This window comes from Grampus griseus (assembly GCF_964374135.1).
Source record: "Grampus griseus genome assembly, chromosome: 20".
NCBI lineage: Eukaryota > Metazoa > Chordata > Mammalia > Artiodactyla > Delphinidae > Grampus > Grampus griseus.
This window is the reverse complement of record NC_139014.1, coordinates 5,436,418-5,448,627: the sequence shown is the minus strand read 5'-3', so window position 1 is coordinate 5,448,627 and position 12,210 is coordinate 5,436,418. Positions and strand designations below refer to the sequence as shown.

The window sequence follows — 12,210 nt, the reverse complement described above, 5'->3', positions numbered from 1 at the left end:
TGGTAGACAAAGCGCTATTCATCCCGCAGTTTCCGAGTCCTCGGGAGTCGGTCCTTTTCCCTCTCTCCCGTGAAGAGCTCACTCTGGCTTGTCGCTCAGGCCAGAGGAGGGGCGTCAGGAGTCCCAGAGGGAGGGGTGGGCTGGGGCCTGATTGAAGGGAAATGCGGGGGCCGAGGGGGGCTCCCTCCTTCTGCACCGCTCGCCCCGCCCCCAGGCCCTCCGGCTCCCAGGCGCCAGCTTGCGCGAATCCAGAAGACTCAGCGCAGCCTCGCCGGGGCTGGGTTGTGCAAGTCTCCTCACAGCTCACCTGTGGCTGTGTCTTTACATTAAAAGTACGCGCAGGGCACACGGGTTCGAGCCCCGGTCCGGGAAGATCCCACATGCCGCGGAGCGGCTGGGCCCGTGAGCCATGGCCGCTGAGCCTGCGCGTCCGGAGCCTGTGCTCCGCAGCGGGAGAGGCCACAACAGTGAGAGGCCTGCGTACCGCAAAAAAAAAAAAAAAAAAAAAAAAAGTACGAACACGGGCTTGGTAACGTCTGCATGGGCGTCTTTGGGAACATGTAGAGATAAGCAGCGTGTGGCGCTTTGCTCATCCCTCCCCAGCAGCGCGCATTGAGAGTGGGACTTAGGTACAGGTGTAGGGGACTGGGGCCCTGGGGCGTCTGCACCTGCATCAGGTAACGCCTGTCTAGCTGTGCCTGGGGAGTATAACTCAGCAGTCAGCCGGGGAGATGGGGTTCTGCATCAGAGCCTGGCCCCTTAAGGGCCTCTGATGAGCTATATTAGGCCCATCTGCAGGCGGCTTGAGCAACTTTTAGTAGCCCCAGCAGGAGAGAGAGGATGCAGGAGGTCATTGCAGGGCTGGAGCAGATCACCTTCACCTTCGAGAAGGATGTAGAGATGCAGAAGGGCACTGGACTCCTGCCTTTCCAGGGCATGGACAGTGAGTGAGGACGGGGACCCCGCCGCCACCCCTGCCCTCCCCCTCCCTCCCCGCCGGCCTTCTCTGCAGGCCCCTCTGCTTGGCTCCCTGATGGGGCGGCCCCTTCTCTCTGCTGCTCGCCAGGGAGGAGCAGGGGGGCTTGGGCCCGCCATCTGGGAGGCCCAGCTTAGCCCCTCGCTTCTCAGGCCCCCCTCTTACATCCTTTCCAGGACTCCAAAAAAAAAAAAAAAAAATGGGGCTGGCTTCTGGGCAAGCAGACCCGAGAGAGGTAAATTGAAAGAAGTTGGGAAGAAGCACACTGGCCTCCCGAGCTCCCGGGGGGCCTGGGGCCCTTCCAGCACCTCCGTTTCAGAGTTGGGGGGGCTTAGGTGTGGAGGCTGAAGGCTGGCTCCTGAGGCCGGCAACCCAAGGGCCAGGACTTGAGGACCCCCAGGCCCAGGCCTTGGTGGGTAGAAGGGAGACTTGCTGCTGGAGGGGTGAGGGCCCTTTGACAGCCACAGCCTCTGGAGAAGCTGCCCCCCTCCTTTGCGTTCTTCTCCTTCCAGAGTCCGGCTCAGCTGTGTGCAACTTCTTCGCTAAAGGGCTCTGCGAGAAAGGTGGGTCAGCAGGTGGGGCTGGGGTTGGGGGTGGGTGGCAGCGGGGGCTGTCTAGGCCACACGGGGTTCAGCTTGGCCTGGAATAGGGTGTTGGATTTGCACCTGGGGAGGGGAAGGTGGGACGGGGCAAAATTTTAGTCTTATAAAAAGTAGGCAAAGGGCAAGTTGGGGGCTCTGTCCAGAAGCCTACCTTCCCCCCCCCCCCCCCAGCATTTCCCTGATTCACTAGCACTGATTAGGGCAGGCAGGGCTGCCCTGAAGGAGACATTCCCTTCTTTCTGCCCTGCTGGAGGTGGGATTGTTTGTGGGTGTCAGCTGTGTGCTCCCAGGAGCCCTCCGACTTATTTATTTTCCCCCAGCGGGGGGAGTGCTTTCCTTCCCCCTACTCTTGTCCTCCGAATTAATTTGGGACCTGCTCAGCTGTTCCATCCATTTCCTTTTTTTTTTTTAATAAGTTTATTTGTTTTTGGCTGCGTTGGGTCTTCGTTGCTGCACGCAGGTTTTCTCTAGTTGTGGCGAGCGGAGGCTACTCTTTGTTGCGGTGCGCGGGCGTCTCATTTTGGTGGCTTCTCTTGTTGCGGAGCACGGGCTCTAGGCACGCGGGCTTCAGTAGTTGTGGCCCGCGGGCTCTAGAGCGCAGGCTCAGTAGTTGTGGCGCACGGGCTTAGTTGCTCCGCGGCATGTGGGGTCTTCCCTGACCAGGGCTCGAACTCGTGTCCCCTGCATTGGCAGGTGGATTCTTAACCAGTGTGCCACTAGGAAGTCCCTGCATCCATTTCTTGTGTCCTAAGAAAGCTCTGGCCACAGTCTCTGAGATGCTACAACAAGCATCCTTATTTCTCCGCCATCCCAACGTGGCTCAACGATATGCTCTTCCATGGGGACTTCCCTGCGGTCCAGTGGTTAAGACTCCGAGCTCCCAACGCAGGGGGCGTGGGTTTGATCCCTGGTCGGGGAACTAAGATCCCTCATGCTACGCGGCGTGGCCAAAAGAACAAAACAAAACGGAAAAACTGCTCTTCCAAACTCTTCTCCCCAAAAGCAGCGCTTCGGGGGTTGTGGGGTACCTGACTGAAAAGCAGCGGCTCTCAGCTTTGCTTCTGCCTCCTGAACCACTCACGGGCTCTTCCGATGGAAACCCAGTTGCCCCCAGTTGCCTCCAATTTGGGGGTCTCCAGTCCCCCCTAGAGATCCAGGTTAAGAAACTCTGAATGAGTTTAGGACCTGCTTTTGGGATCCAAGTGATTTTGTTCTTGGGAAGCTGGGAGGCCAGGAGGGGCCCAGGCACAGGGGGGGACCTAGGGCCATTTTTGCCACATGCCTCGTCCATGTTTGGGGCAGCCCTGGACGATGGGGTGAGGAGGGAAATGAGCTTGTCGGCCACTCCAGGCTTTGTGAAGCCAGGACTAGTGATGCCTCCTGGGGTCCTGTCTCCTCAGCTTGGTCCATCCAGTCTCTAGAACAGTGGTTCACAGAGATACCCTCTTGCAAAGAAATAAAACTGTTCTTAGGTCTGGAAAGTCAGACCCAGGCAAGCCAATGGCCAGGGCTGGAGGGTAAGGCTATTTAAGAAGAACACCTCCCCAGCACCCCACAAATTCTATCGGAGAGGTGGCCAAGCACGAGACGGGTCCTGCTAAGAAACCGAGGGATGTCCTTCCTGCCGACGGCAAGCCCACCTGAGTGAAGATGACAAAGGGTGAAATGTAGCATTTCCAGTTCCTTCTGAATTGTTACCAAGCTGGCTCCTACGTCACCATGTTAGATCTCTGGAATCAGGAAACAGAACATTTTTTTTTTTTTTTTCCCGGTACGCGGGCCTCTCACTGCTGTGGCCTCTCCCGTTGCGGAGCAACAGGCTCCGGACGCGCAGGCTCAGCGGCCATGGCTCACGGGCCCAGCCGCTCCGCGGCACGTGGGATCTTCCCGGACCGGGGCACGAACCCGTGTCCCCTGCATCGGCAGGCGGAGTCTCAACCACTGCGCCACCGGGGAAGCCCCATTTGGTTTTTTAAGACGTGAATTCAACAGGTCCTTTATGAGCCTCGCTTTGTGCTGGCACCTTGCTAGGATGGGTGGCGGCTCGGGGGGCCAGGGCTGGAAACCAGGGCTCTGCTGTCTGGTAGGAGCACCCCGTCAGGCTGGAGGGGAGGGGTGTGGAAGGTGCTGCAGAAGGTGTCCTGACAGCCTGGGGGCTCCCCGGGGTTCGAGAAGGGCCAGGGCACCATGCCAGGCAGAGAGGGCTTTGAAGCTGTGTTTTAAGCCGTGTCTGGCCCCCAATCCTAGCCTCCCCCAGGCTCCAGGGGAAGGGGTGGTGGGCCTTCCTTCCAGGGGTGAGCTGGGCTCAGGCTCTAGGCGAGCGGGGACCCCCAGCTGGGTGCTCTGGTGTCCCCAGGGAAGCTGTGCCCCTTCCGGCACGACCGAGGGGAGAAGATGGTGGTGTGTAAGCACTGGCTCCGGGGGCTGTGCAAGAAGGGCGACCAGTGCAAGTTCCTGCACCAGTACGACGTCACCAGGATGCCCGTGTGCTACTTCTACTCCAAGTTCGGTCGGTAATGCCCCTTCCCGGTTCCCGCCCACACACCCCGGAGGGTAGCAGTGGGGGCCGAGGGATGGGATGAAGTCGGGGAGGGGCCCCCAAAGGAGGCCTCGCGTGTCCCAGGTGGGCAGACCAGGCCGCGGGGGCCTTGCTTCTCCAACCCCCTAGAAAAATTGGAACTGTCCTCTGAGCCCTGCTTCACTGCCCCAGCAGGCTCGGGCACACGCAGCCGGTCCCGCCGGGGGAGGGAGAGGGCTGGAATCAAAGGCTGAATGGTTGCCCTCCCTGGTCCACTCCTGGCTAATCACGCACCCAGACGGGCTGTCTGGAAACGAGCCTTGAACACGCCCTCTCTCAAGCCCCGGGATGGGCTGGGGTGAGTCGGAGCCAGTGTTTCCCAAACAGCAAGCACTTTCACGGTGCTCCAGGTCTCCACAAAGCACCTGCCCCGGCGACGCGCACCATCGCCTCCTTGGCAATAGACCGTCTTGCTATTTTTAACTCCTCTTTTAGAAGAAAACTTTACATTGCTTCGGTAAATGGAAAACTGGCATCACTGATTGGCAATAGAAAGTCACTGTAAACGGGAGATGGCGAGCTTCAGAAGTTTGGCCCCTGAAATGACCTTGTGTGGTCAGGTCTGGACCCGCATGTCACCCCCCTCTGACTCAAGTCTTTTGTCATCTGAGGGGCTACATAGGGGGAAGCCACTGCCGGTTTAAGAACGGGATCTGTGCATGTGTTTCAGGTCTTATCTTTCTCCATAAACTTTTACAGTTCAGTGCTTTTCAGAGCTGGAAGGAGCCTTAAGGATGATCTAGTCTAGTAGTTTTCAAACTGTATTCCGAAGAGGGACTTGGAGGGAGAGCTGGGCCAGCCTCCAGGGACACCTCTGACTGAGGCGGCTTGGCTTTGAAACATCGGGGGGGGGGCTGTGGGCAGCTGTTCCTCATTAGTGTCCATGGGGGGGCATTCCTGGGTATCCAGGAAGAAGGTACCCCACCCCCCAAGGTCAGTAAGAGCTTCCCCCAGGCTCAAATTCTTTTTTTTGCGGTATGCGGGCCTCTCACTGTTGTGGCCTCTCCCGTTGCGGAGCACAGGCTCCGGACGCGCAGGCTCAGCGGCCATGGCTCACGGGCCCAGCCACTCCGCGGCATGGGCATGTGGGATCTTCCCAGACCGGGGCACGAACCCGTGTCCCCTGCATCAGCAGGCAGACTCTCAACCACTGCGCCACCAGGGAAGCCCCCAGGCTCAAATTCTGTTTCCTGCCTTCTCCTCGGACTTGAGACCTGGCGGTGGCAATTCATGAGGGTTGCCCGCATGTGTCCCTTGTAAGAAAGGGCAAAGTGTATATGAATCCTGGTCCCCCTTGGTCGCGTCACCTAAAAAGCTCTTAATTTAAAATGCCCCTTTATTCTTTCAAAAACCTCGGTTGGCTTTCTTTGGGGGATTGGGGTCGTGCTGGGCATGGATACGGGAATAGAACTAGGTTCGCTCTGCTCTCAAATAATCCCTACTGTGAGGGCGGACGTATACACTGGTGGTTACAATAGGTAACCCGTGTTTGTTGCTCTTGGAGTAAATGAATGAATACCTTTTTCTAATATCAAAGCATAATTACAGTTCTCATTGGAAGTAAATCGTTTTACTTAAAAAATATTGTTGGGGATGGGCTTCCCTGGCGGCGCAGTAGTTGAGAGTCCGCCTGCCGATGCAGGGGACATGGGTTCGTGCCCTGGTCCGGGAAGATCCCACATGCCGCGGAGCGGCTGGGCCCGTGAGCCATGGCCGCGGAGCCTGAAAAAAAAAAAATTGTTGGGGAGATGTAGGAGTGGGAAAGGGCAGTTGAAAGGAGCTAGGAAGCCTGGGGGCTTTGGTTCTGCTCTGGGATGTGCTCGTCCCAAAGGTACCTTGGGCAGGGGGCTCTGACAGGCAGACGGGCGGGTGGGGTGCGGTGCCACCTGCTGGCCGAGAGACCTGGTGTCCTCGTTTGTGAAATGAGAGAACTGGATAAGAGTGGGGTTGAAACTCTGGGGAAGGAGTGGTACTCTTGAAGGTTCAGGTGGAACCTTGCTTTGCACAAGCCCAATGTAAAAAATAGATCTCTTTGGAGCTGCTCGGAAACCAGTGGAATTGACACTATGGCGTTCCTTTTGGCTCTGAAAAGCGCTAAGTTGTAGGCTTTAATTAATTAATGTATTGAAGTTTAGTTGATCTACAATGTGTTAGCTTCAGGTGCACAGCAAAGTGATTCAGTTCTATATATATATTCTATAATAGATGTATATTCTTTTTTCAGACTCTTCCATTATAGGTTATTACAAAATATTGCATAGAGTTCCCTGTGCTATATAGTAGGTCCTTGTTGTCTACCTATTTAACATAGAGTAGTGTGTATCTGCTAATCCCAAAGTCCTAATTTATCCCTCCCCTCTTCCCCCTTTGGTAACCATAAATTTGTTTTCTCTGTCTGTGTGTCTATTGCTGTTTTATAAATAAGTTCATTTGTGTTTTTTTTCTTTAGATTCCACATACAAGTGATATCATATGGTATTTGTCTTTCTCTTTCTGACTTACTTCACCTAGTATGATCATCTCTAGGTCCATCTATGTCGCTGCAAATGGCATTACTTCATTCGTTTTTATGGCTGAGTAATAGTCCACGGTATGTATGTACCACATCTTCTTTATCCATTCATCTGTCAGTGGACATTCGGGTTGCTTTCCTGTCTTGGATACTGTGAATAGTGCTGCTATGAGCATAGGGGTGCATGTATCTTTTCGAATTATAGTTTTCTCCAGATATATGCCCAGGAGTGGGACTGCTGGATCATATGGTAACTCTGTTTTTAGTTTTTTGAGGAACCTGTTCTCCATGGTGGCTGTACCAGTTTACACTCCCACCAACAGTGCACGAGGGTTCCCTTTTCTCCACACCGTCTCCAGCATTTATTATTTGTAGACCTTGATGATGGCCGTTCTGGCCAGTGTGCGGTGATACCTCACTGTAGTTTTGATTTGCATTTCTCTAATAATTAGTGATGTTGAGCATCTTTTCATGTGCCTAATGACCATCTGTATGTGTTCTTTGGAGAAACGTCTATTTAGGTCTTCTGCCCATTTTTTGATTGGGTCGTTTGTTTTTTGGATATTGAGCTGTATGAGCTGTTTGTATATTTTGGAGATTAATCCCTTGTTGGTCGCATCATTTGCAAATATTTTCTCCCATTCTTTAGGTTGTCTTTTTGTTTTCTTTATGGTTTCCTTTGCTGTGCAAAACCTTTAAGTTTAATTAAGTCCCATTTGTGTATTTTTGTTTTTATTTCCATTACTCTAGGAGAAGGGTACAAAAAGATACTGCTGTGATTTATGTCAAAGTATGTTCTGTCTATGTTTTCCTCTAGGAGTTTCATAGTATCTGGTCTTCATTTAGGTCTCTAATCCATTTTGAGTTTATTTTTGTGTATGGTGTTAGGGAGTGTTCTAATTTCATTCTTTTACATGTAGCTGTCCAGTTTTCCCAGCACCACTTATTGAAAAGAGACTATCTTTTCTCCATTGTTTATTCTTGCCTCCTTTGTCATAGATTAATTGACCATAGGTGTGTGGCTTTCTTTCTGGGCTTTCTGTCCTGTTCCATTCATCTGTATTTCTGTTTTTGTGCCAGTGCCATAGTTTTGATGACTGGCGTTATAGTATAGTCTGAAGTCAGGGATCCTGATTCTTCCAGTTCCATTTTACTTTCTCAAGATTGCTTTGACTATTTGGGTTCTCTTGTGTTTCCACACAAATTAAAAAAATTTTTTTTTGTTCTAGATCTGTGAAAATGCCATTGGTGATTTGATAGGGATCGCGTTGACTCTGTAGATTGCCTGGGGTAGTACAGTCATTTTGATAATATTGATTTGCTCCAATCCAAGAGCACGGTATATCTTTCCATCTGTTTGTGTCATCTTCAGTTTCTTTCATCAGCGTCTTATAGTTTTCAGAGTACAGGTCTTTTGCCTCCTTAGGCAGGTGTATTCCTAGGTATTTTATTCTTTTTGATGTGATGGTAAATGGGATTGTTCCCTTAATTTCTCCTTCTGATCTTTCATTGTTAAGTTGTAGGCTTTTAAGGAGGATGAGATTGGAAACACTCACCAATTCTCTACTTGAATGAGGTGAAAACAGGGCTGAATCTTCCCCCTTGGGTCCTTCAGAGCCCCTGGGTCCCTAAGAGGAAGCTAAGAGTGCTTAGACTCCCTCCCTAACTCCTGTGGTCTATGCAGACAGGGCTGGCTCCTCCTAGGAGCCCGGGGTCTTGGTCTAATCCACAGACAGGTTACGGCACAGGCTTTGCGAAACTACAGGTGTCCCTCTGTGTTGCATTTATCTTAATCCCTGTGCCAGCTTTGAAGCAGTGCTCTGCTCTTCTTGGCATTTCCCCCAGAAAGAACTGCACCCCTTTACTCTGGAAGCCATGGAGGTTTCATCATAGAGATGAAGCTTTAGCCACGTGCACGGCAACACCTTCACGCAGCGTCTATGCCTTCCTGGACCTTAAGCTGCTGGCTCTGGGTCTCCCCTTCCCCATCTCTCCTCGTTCCTTCCTCCCAAGTAGTCTCTAAATACCTCCGGATATCTGGCCCTGCCCCAACTCTAGCAGATGTGTGTATTCACACCCAAGTCCCGCTTAGCCAGTACGATTGCGATCCGCCTTTCTTAGGTTGCAGGAAGGTTTAGAAATATCTTGCTGTCCTCAAAAAGCTGCTGACCACCAGAAGGCAGAGAAGTGGCTTATACGCAAGGGGCAGGGTCAGTCTTGTTCCGGGAGGGCGGAAGTGACTGCAAACATGAACCCACTTATGCACCAAGAACTCTGGGATTTTCAGGTGACTGCAGCAACAAGGAATGTCCCTTTCTCCATGTGAAGCCGGCCTTCAAGACCCGGGACTGTCCGTGGTATGACCAAGGTTTCTGCAAGGACGGTGAGGCCCTGACAGAAAGGGGGCTCTAGGGGACATGGGGGAGTCTCCCGGCAGGGGAAGGATGCACATTCCTGATGCGGCCTGTGGAGGTCCGCCCCAGGTTGAAATCCCACAGCAGGCCTCTGTAGCTCCCCCCAGTGGAAACCCTCTGCAGTACATGGTGGAGTAGGCTCACTGCGGTTCAAATCCCAATGGCTTCAGAATGTATCGACTGTGTAACCTTGAACAAATACGAAAAGGGGACCAGCTCCCCTGAGGGCCGTTGGGCCAGGTGGAAGTAGGACCCCTCGGGCAGCCCTGCGCATCGGGTCTGACCCATAGGAGACATTTCTCTGTTCCTTCCCATCTGGGCGTCACGTAAATACATTTCACTGTCCCTATCTGGCCAAAGTTCGGAGGCAGGGCCCCCGTTGGAGTCCCCGTGCTCTGAGCACCGCCGTCCTTTCTCTTCCGGTATCTGGGTGTGGTGTTCTTACTGAGCTCCTGGCAGCCCTGGTTCGGGGAGGATTTTAGGGGAGGGCGGCTGAAGGAGGATTAGTAAGATGTGTGATTGGCTGGCCTTTGCTCAGCCAAACCTGCTACAGCTAAATAAATAAAAGCATGTTACAGCCCACATCCATGGAAGTCCTCCAAGACAGCGCGTTAGGGACACTTCTGACGCTGCTGTTTCAGGCCTGGCCAGCTGACACCTACTCCCACACATTCTGAGGTGCCCTTTCCCATCTCAGGCATGTGGCTAGGAAGTTGGTGCTTCCCCTTGCCGGTAAGCTTTGACATGTGTGTTTCCCCCACTAGCTAAAGATCCTTCTAGCTGTTTTTTCTTTGCCCAGCAGGTCCCCTGTGTAAATAGCGCCACGTCCGCAGAATAATGTGTATTAAGTACTCGGCTGGCTTCTGCCCCGAGGGACCCAAATGCCAATTTGCACGGTAAGTGTGACTCCCCCGAGTGCCGGGCCCACTCTCTGGCTTCTAGACCTAGATCCTTCTGCACCTTCACGGGCCTGGGGTGGGGAGTGAAGTGTCCGGCGAGCACCTACCCACGGTGTTCTCGCCCACCCTACGCCCACCCCTCCTGGTGCTGTCGGCTGCGCTGAACTCTAACCCATCCTGTTAGTGCCTATCTATTGCTGGGGATGGGTGTATAGCTCTTAGAAACAGGAGTAGAGACATTCAACACCTACCCGCCACCCCCATCCTCTGCAGTTCTCCCTGGCTGGGGTGCCGGCTCCTTCCCTGTGGGGCTCTGAGAACAGGAAACCTGCCTCAGGCTGGTGCAGGACGTGTTAATGAGCAGTGAGCTTGGGCGGTGCCTAGAGCGCGGCTGTAACTATGTCTCTCCATGCCTCCCTCAGCCCCAAGATGAATCTTTTATTCAACCCAAGTTACCTGAAGGTGAGTGCAGGTAGGAGGGGGGGCAGATGTGGCTCACTCCTTTACTGCACGGTTCCCTGGGGAACCCTTGCTCCCCAGCCCTGCACTCTTCCCAGGTGCCCTCACTCTCACACCATCTGCTCCCCGGATCCTGGGAAAGGCACACATACGGGGTCGCTCCTCCCAGACCCCCTTGGACCTCCGTCGTCTCTGCTTCAGGCAGAGCTTCTCGGCCCCTGAGGCTTTCCTTCTCCTTAGCTGCAGAACACAGGTGTGGTTTTTATTCAAGAACCTGGGGTCTAGCTGAGGACCCGTGGTCCAGAGTTGTTCTGAATCAGGGCCATCCTGGTTGTGCCTGGTCCCTATGGGAACAGATCTGCCTCCCCCTGATATCGAGTCTTGATACGAGAGCCTCCATCCCGGCTCAGCAAGCCACAGCCTGTGGGGTCAAATCTGGCCTTTTGCCTGTTTCTGTACAGCCTGGGACCTAAAAATGACTTTTTAAAGGTGGTGACAGAAAAATCCAAAGTAACATTTTGCGATGTGTGGAAATGCAAATTCCAGTGCTCATAAATAGTTTCACTGGAACAGGACCAAGCTCATCATTTACATACTGTCTGACTGTTCCTCATGCTTACGATGGCAGAGTTGCGTAGCTCCAACAGAGACCAGATGGCCCGCAAAGTTGAAAATATTTACTGTTTGGGCTCCTGCAGAAAAAGCTTGCTGGTCCCGGTGGGGATGTCTGCATGCTGGCCTGCCAGTAAAGTCTGACAGAGGCCAAAGAGGGAGCACGAACGCTGGGGGGAGCAACCGAGCTCTTGCTAATTAGGGGTTCTGTACACAGCCCTAGGCTGGGATGGCACTGGCACATGAGGAGGGCGACCCCTGCTGGTTCCCAGTGGGATCGCTGACAGCGGGTGGGAAGTGATCGTCAACACTGGGGAATTCACAAGCCATTTCCAACGTCCACCAAAAGGTACGCTTTCGGCAGTTAAGGCGTAAACGAAGGCATTTCGCAACCTGGTTTCAGTCTGAAGGCCTGGCCGGAGTCCCTGCCCTCTTTCTACACAGGGAGTGTCTATAAATGTTTCCTTTTGGCTTCACTTTCTCTGCAGCTTGTCATCCGGCCAGTGGGTTCGGCACCTCCTGCTTCTGCCTGGGAACCTCACAAGCCCCCTTCCCCGAAAGAGTGTCTGCTTCTCCACCCTCAGATGAAGCCCCAGGAGCCCCCGGTCACTTACTGCCTGGGGCTCAGGGCCCTGGAAGAGGGCCCGTGTTACAGGGTGAGTGGTGATGAGCTGGGCTACTGCTCTGTTGAGGGCAAGACGAGGGGTGATTAGCAAGATAAAATCGGACAGAGGTTTAGGAGTGCAAATTAAGAGAGAATGGGGGAGACCAAATTGTTCCAATTTTAAGGTCTCAGTAACCTCATTTTATTTGCATTTCCTGCCAGATAAGACTGTTTATTTCTTTAAAAGGTTAATAAGTTAAACATCTTTCATGCACTATTTTGCTACCTGACGATCCCTTGAGTTATTTATACATAATAGCCTTAAGACTTGGCACAGTCTTGGTAAGGGGCGGCTTGGTAAGGAAGGGAATGTCACACCTTACATTTCTTGGTTGTTATCTTCTGGTTCCTCAGGAAGAAAATCATGTTTTACACTCATGAGATGGCCTCTGAACTGTCCTGACCTTTGCCTTCTCTAGTCTGCAAGAGAATTGTACTATCAGGCCTTGCTTTCCTCACACGATGGATTTCCTGGTCTTCATGCATCCACAGCC

General features: G+C 53.0%; 1 protein-coding gene across 1 annotated transcript; it reads left to right on the top strand.

Moving 5' to 3' along the window:
- Positions 1-840: 840 nt before the first annotated feature.
- CPSF4L (cleavage and polyadenylation specific factor 4 like) lies at positions 841-11,640 on the top strand (the record flags this gene model as incomplete). The annotated part of the gene is given in 7 exon segments (XM_082678769.1): positions 841-943; positions 1,489-1,539; positions 3,935-4,087; positions 8,956-9,051; positions 9,885-9,898; positions 9,902-9,978; positions 11,541-11,640. Coding segments are annotated over 7 exon segments (594 nt in total).
- Between the last annotated feature and the right edge of the window lie 570 nt (positions 11,641-12,210).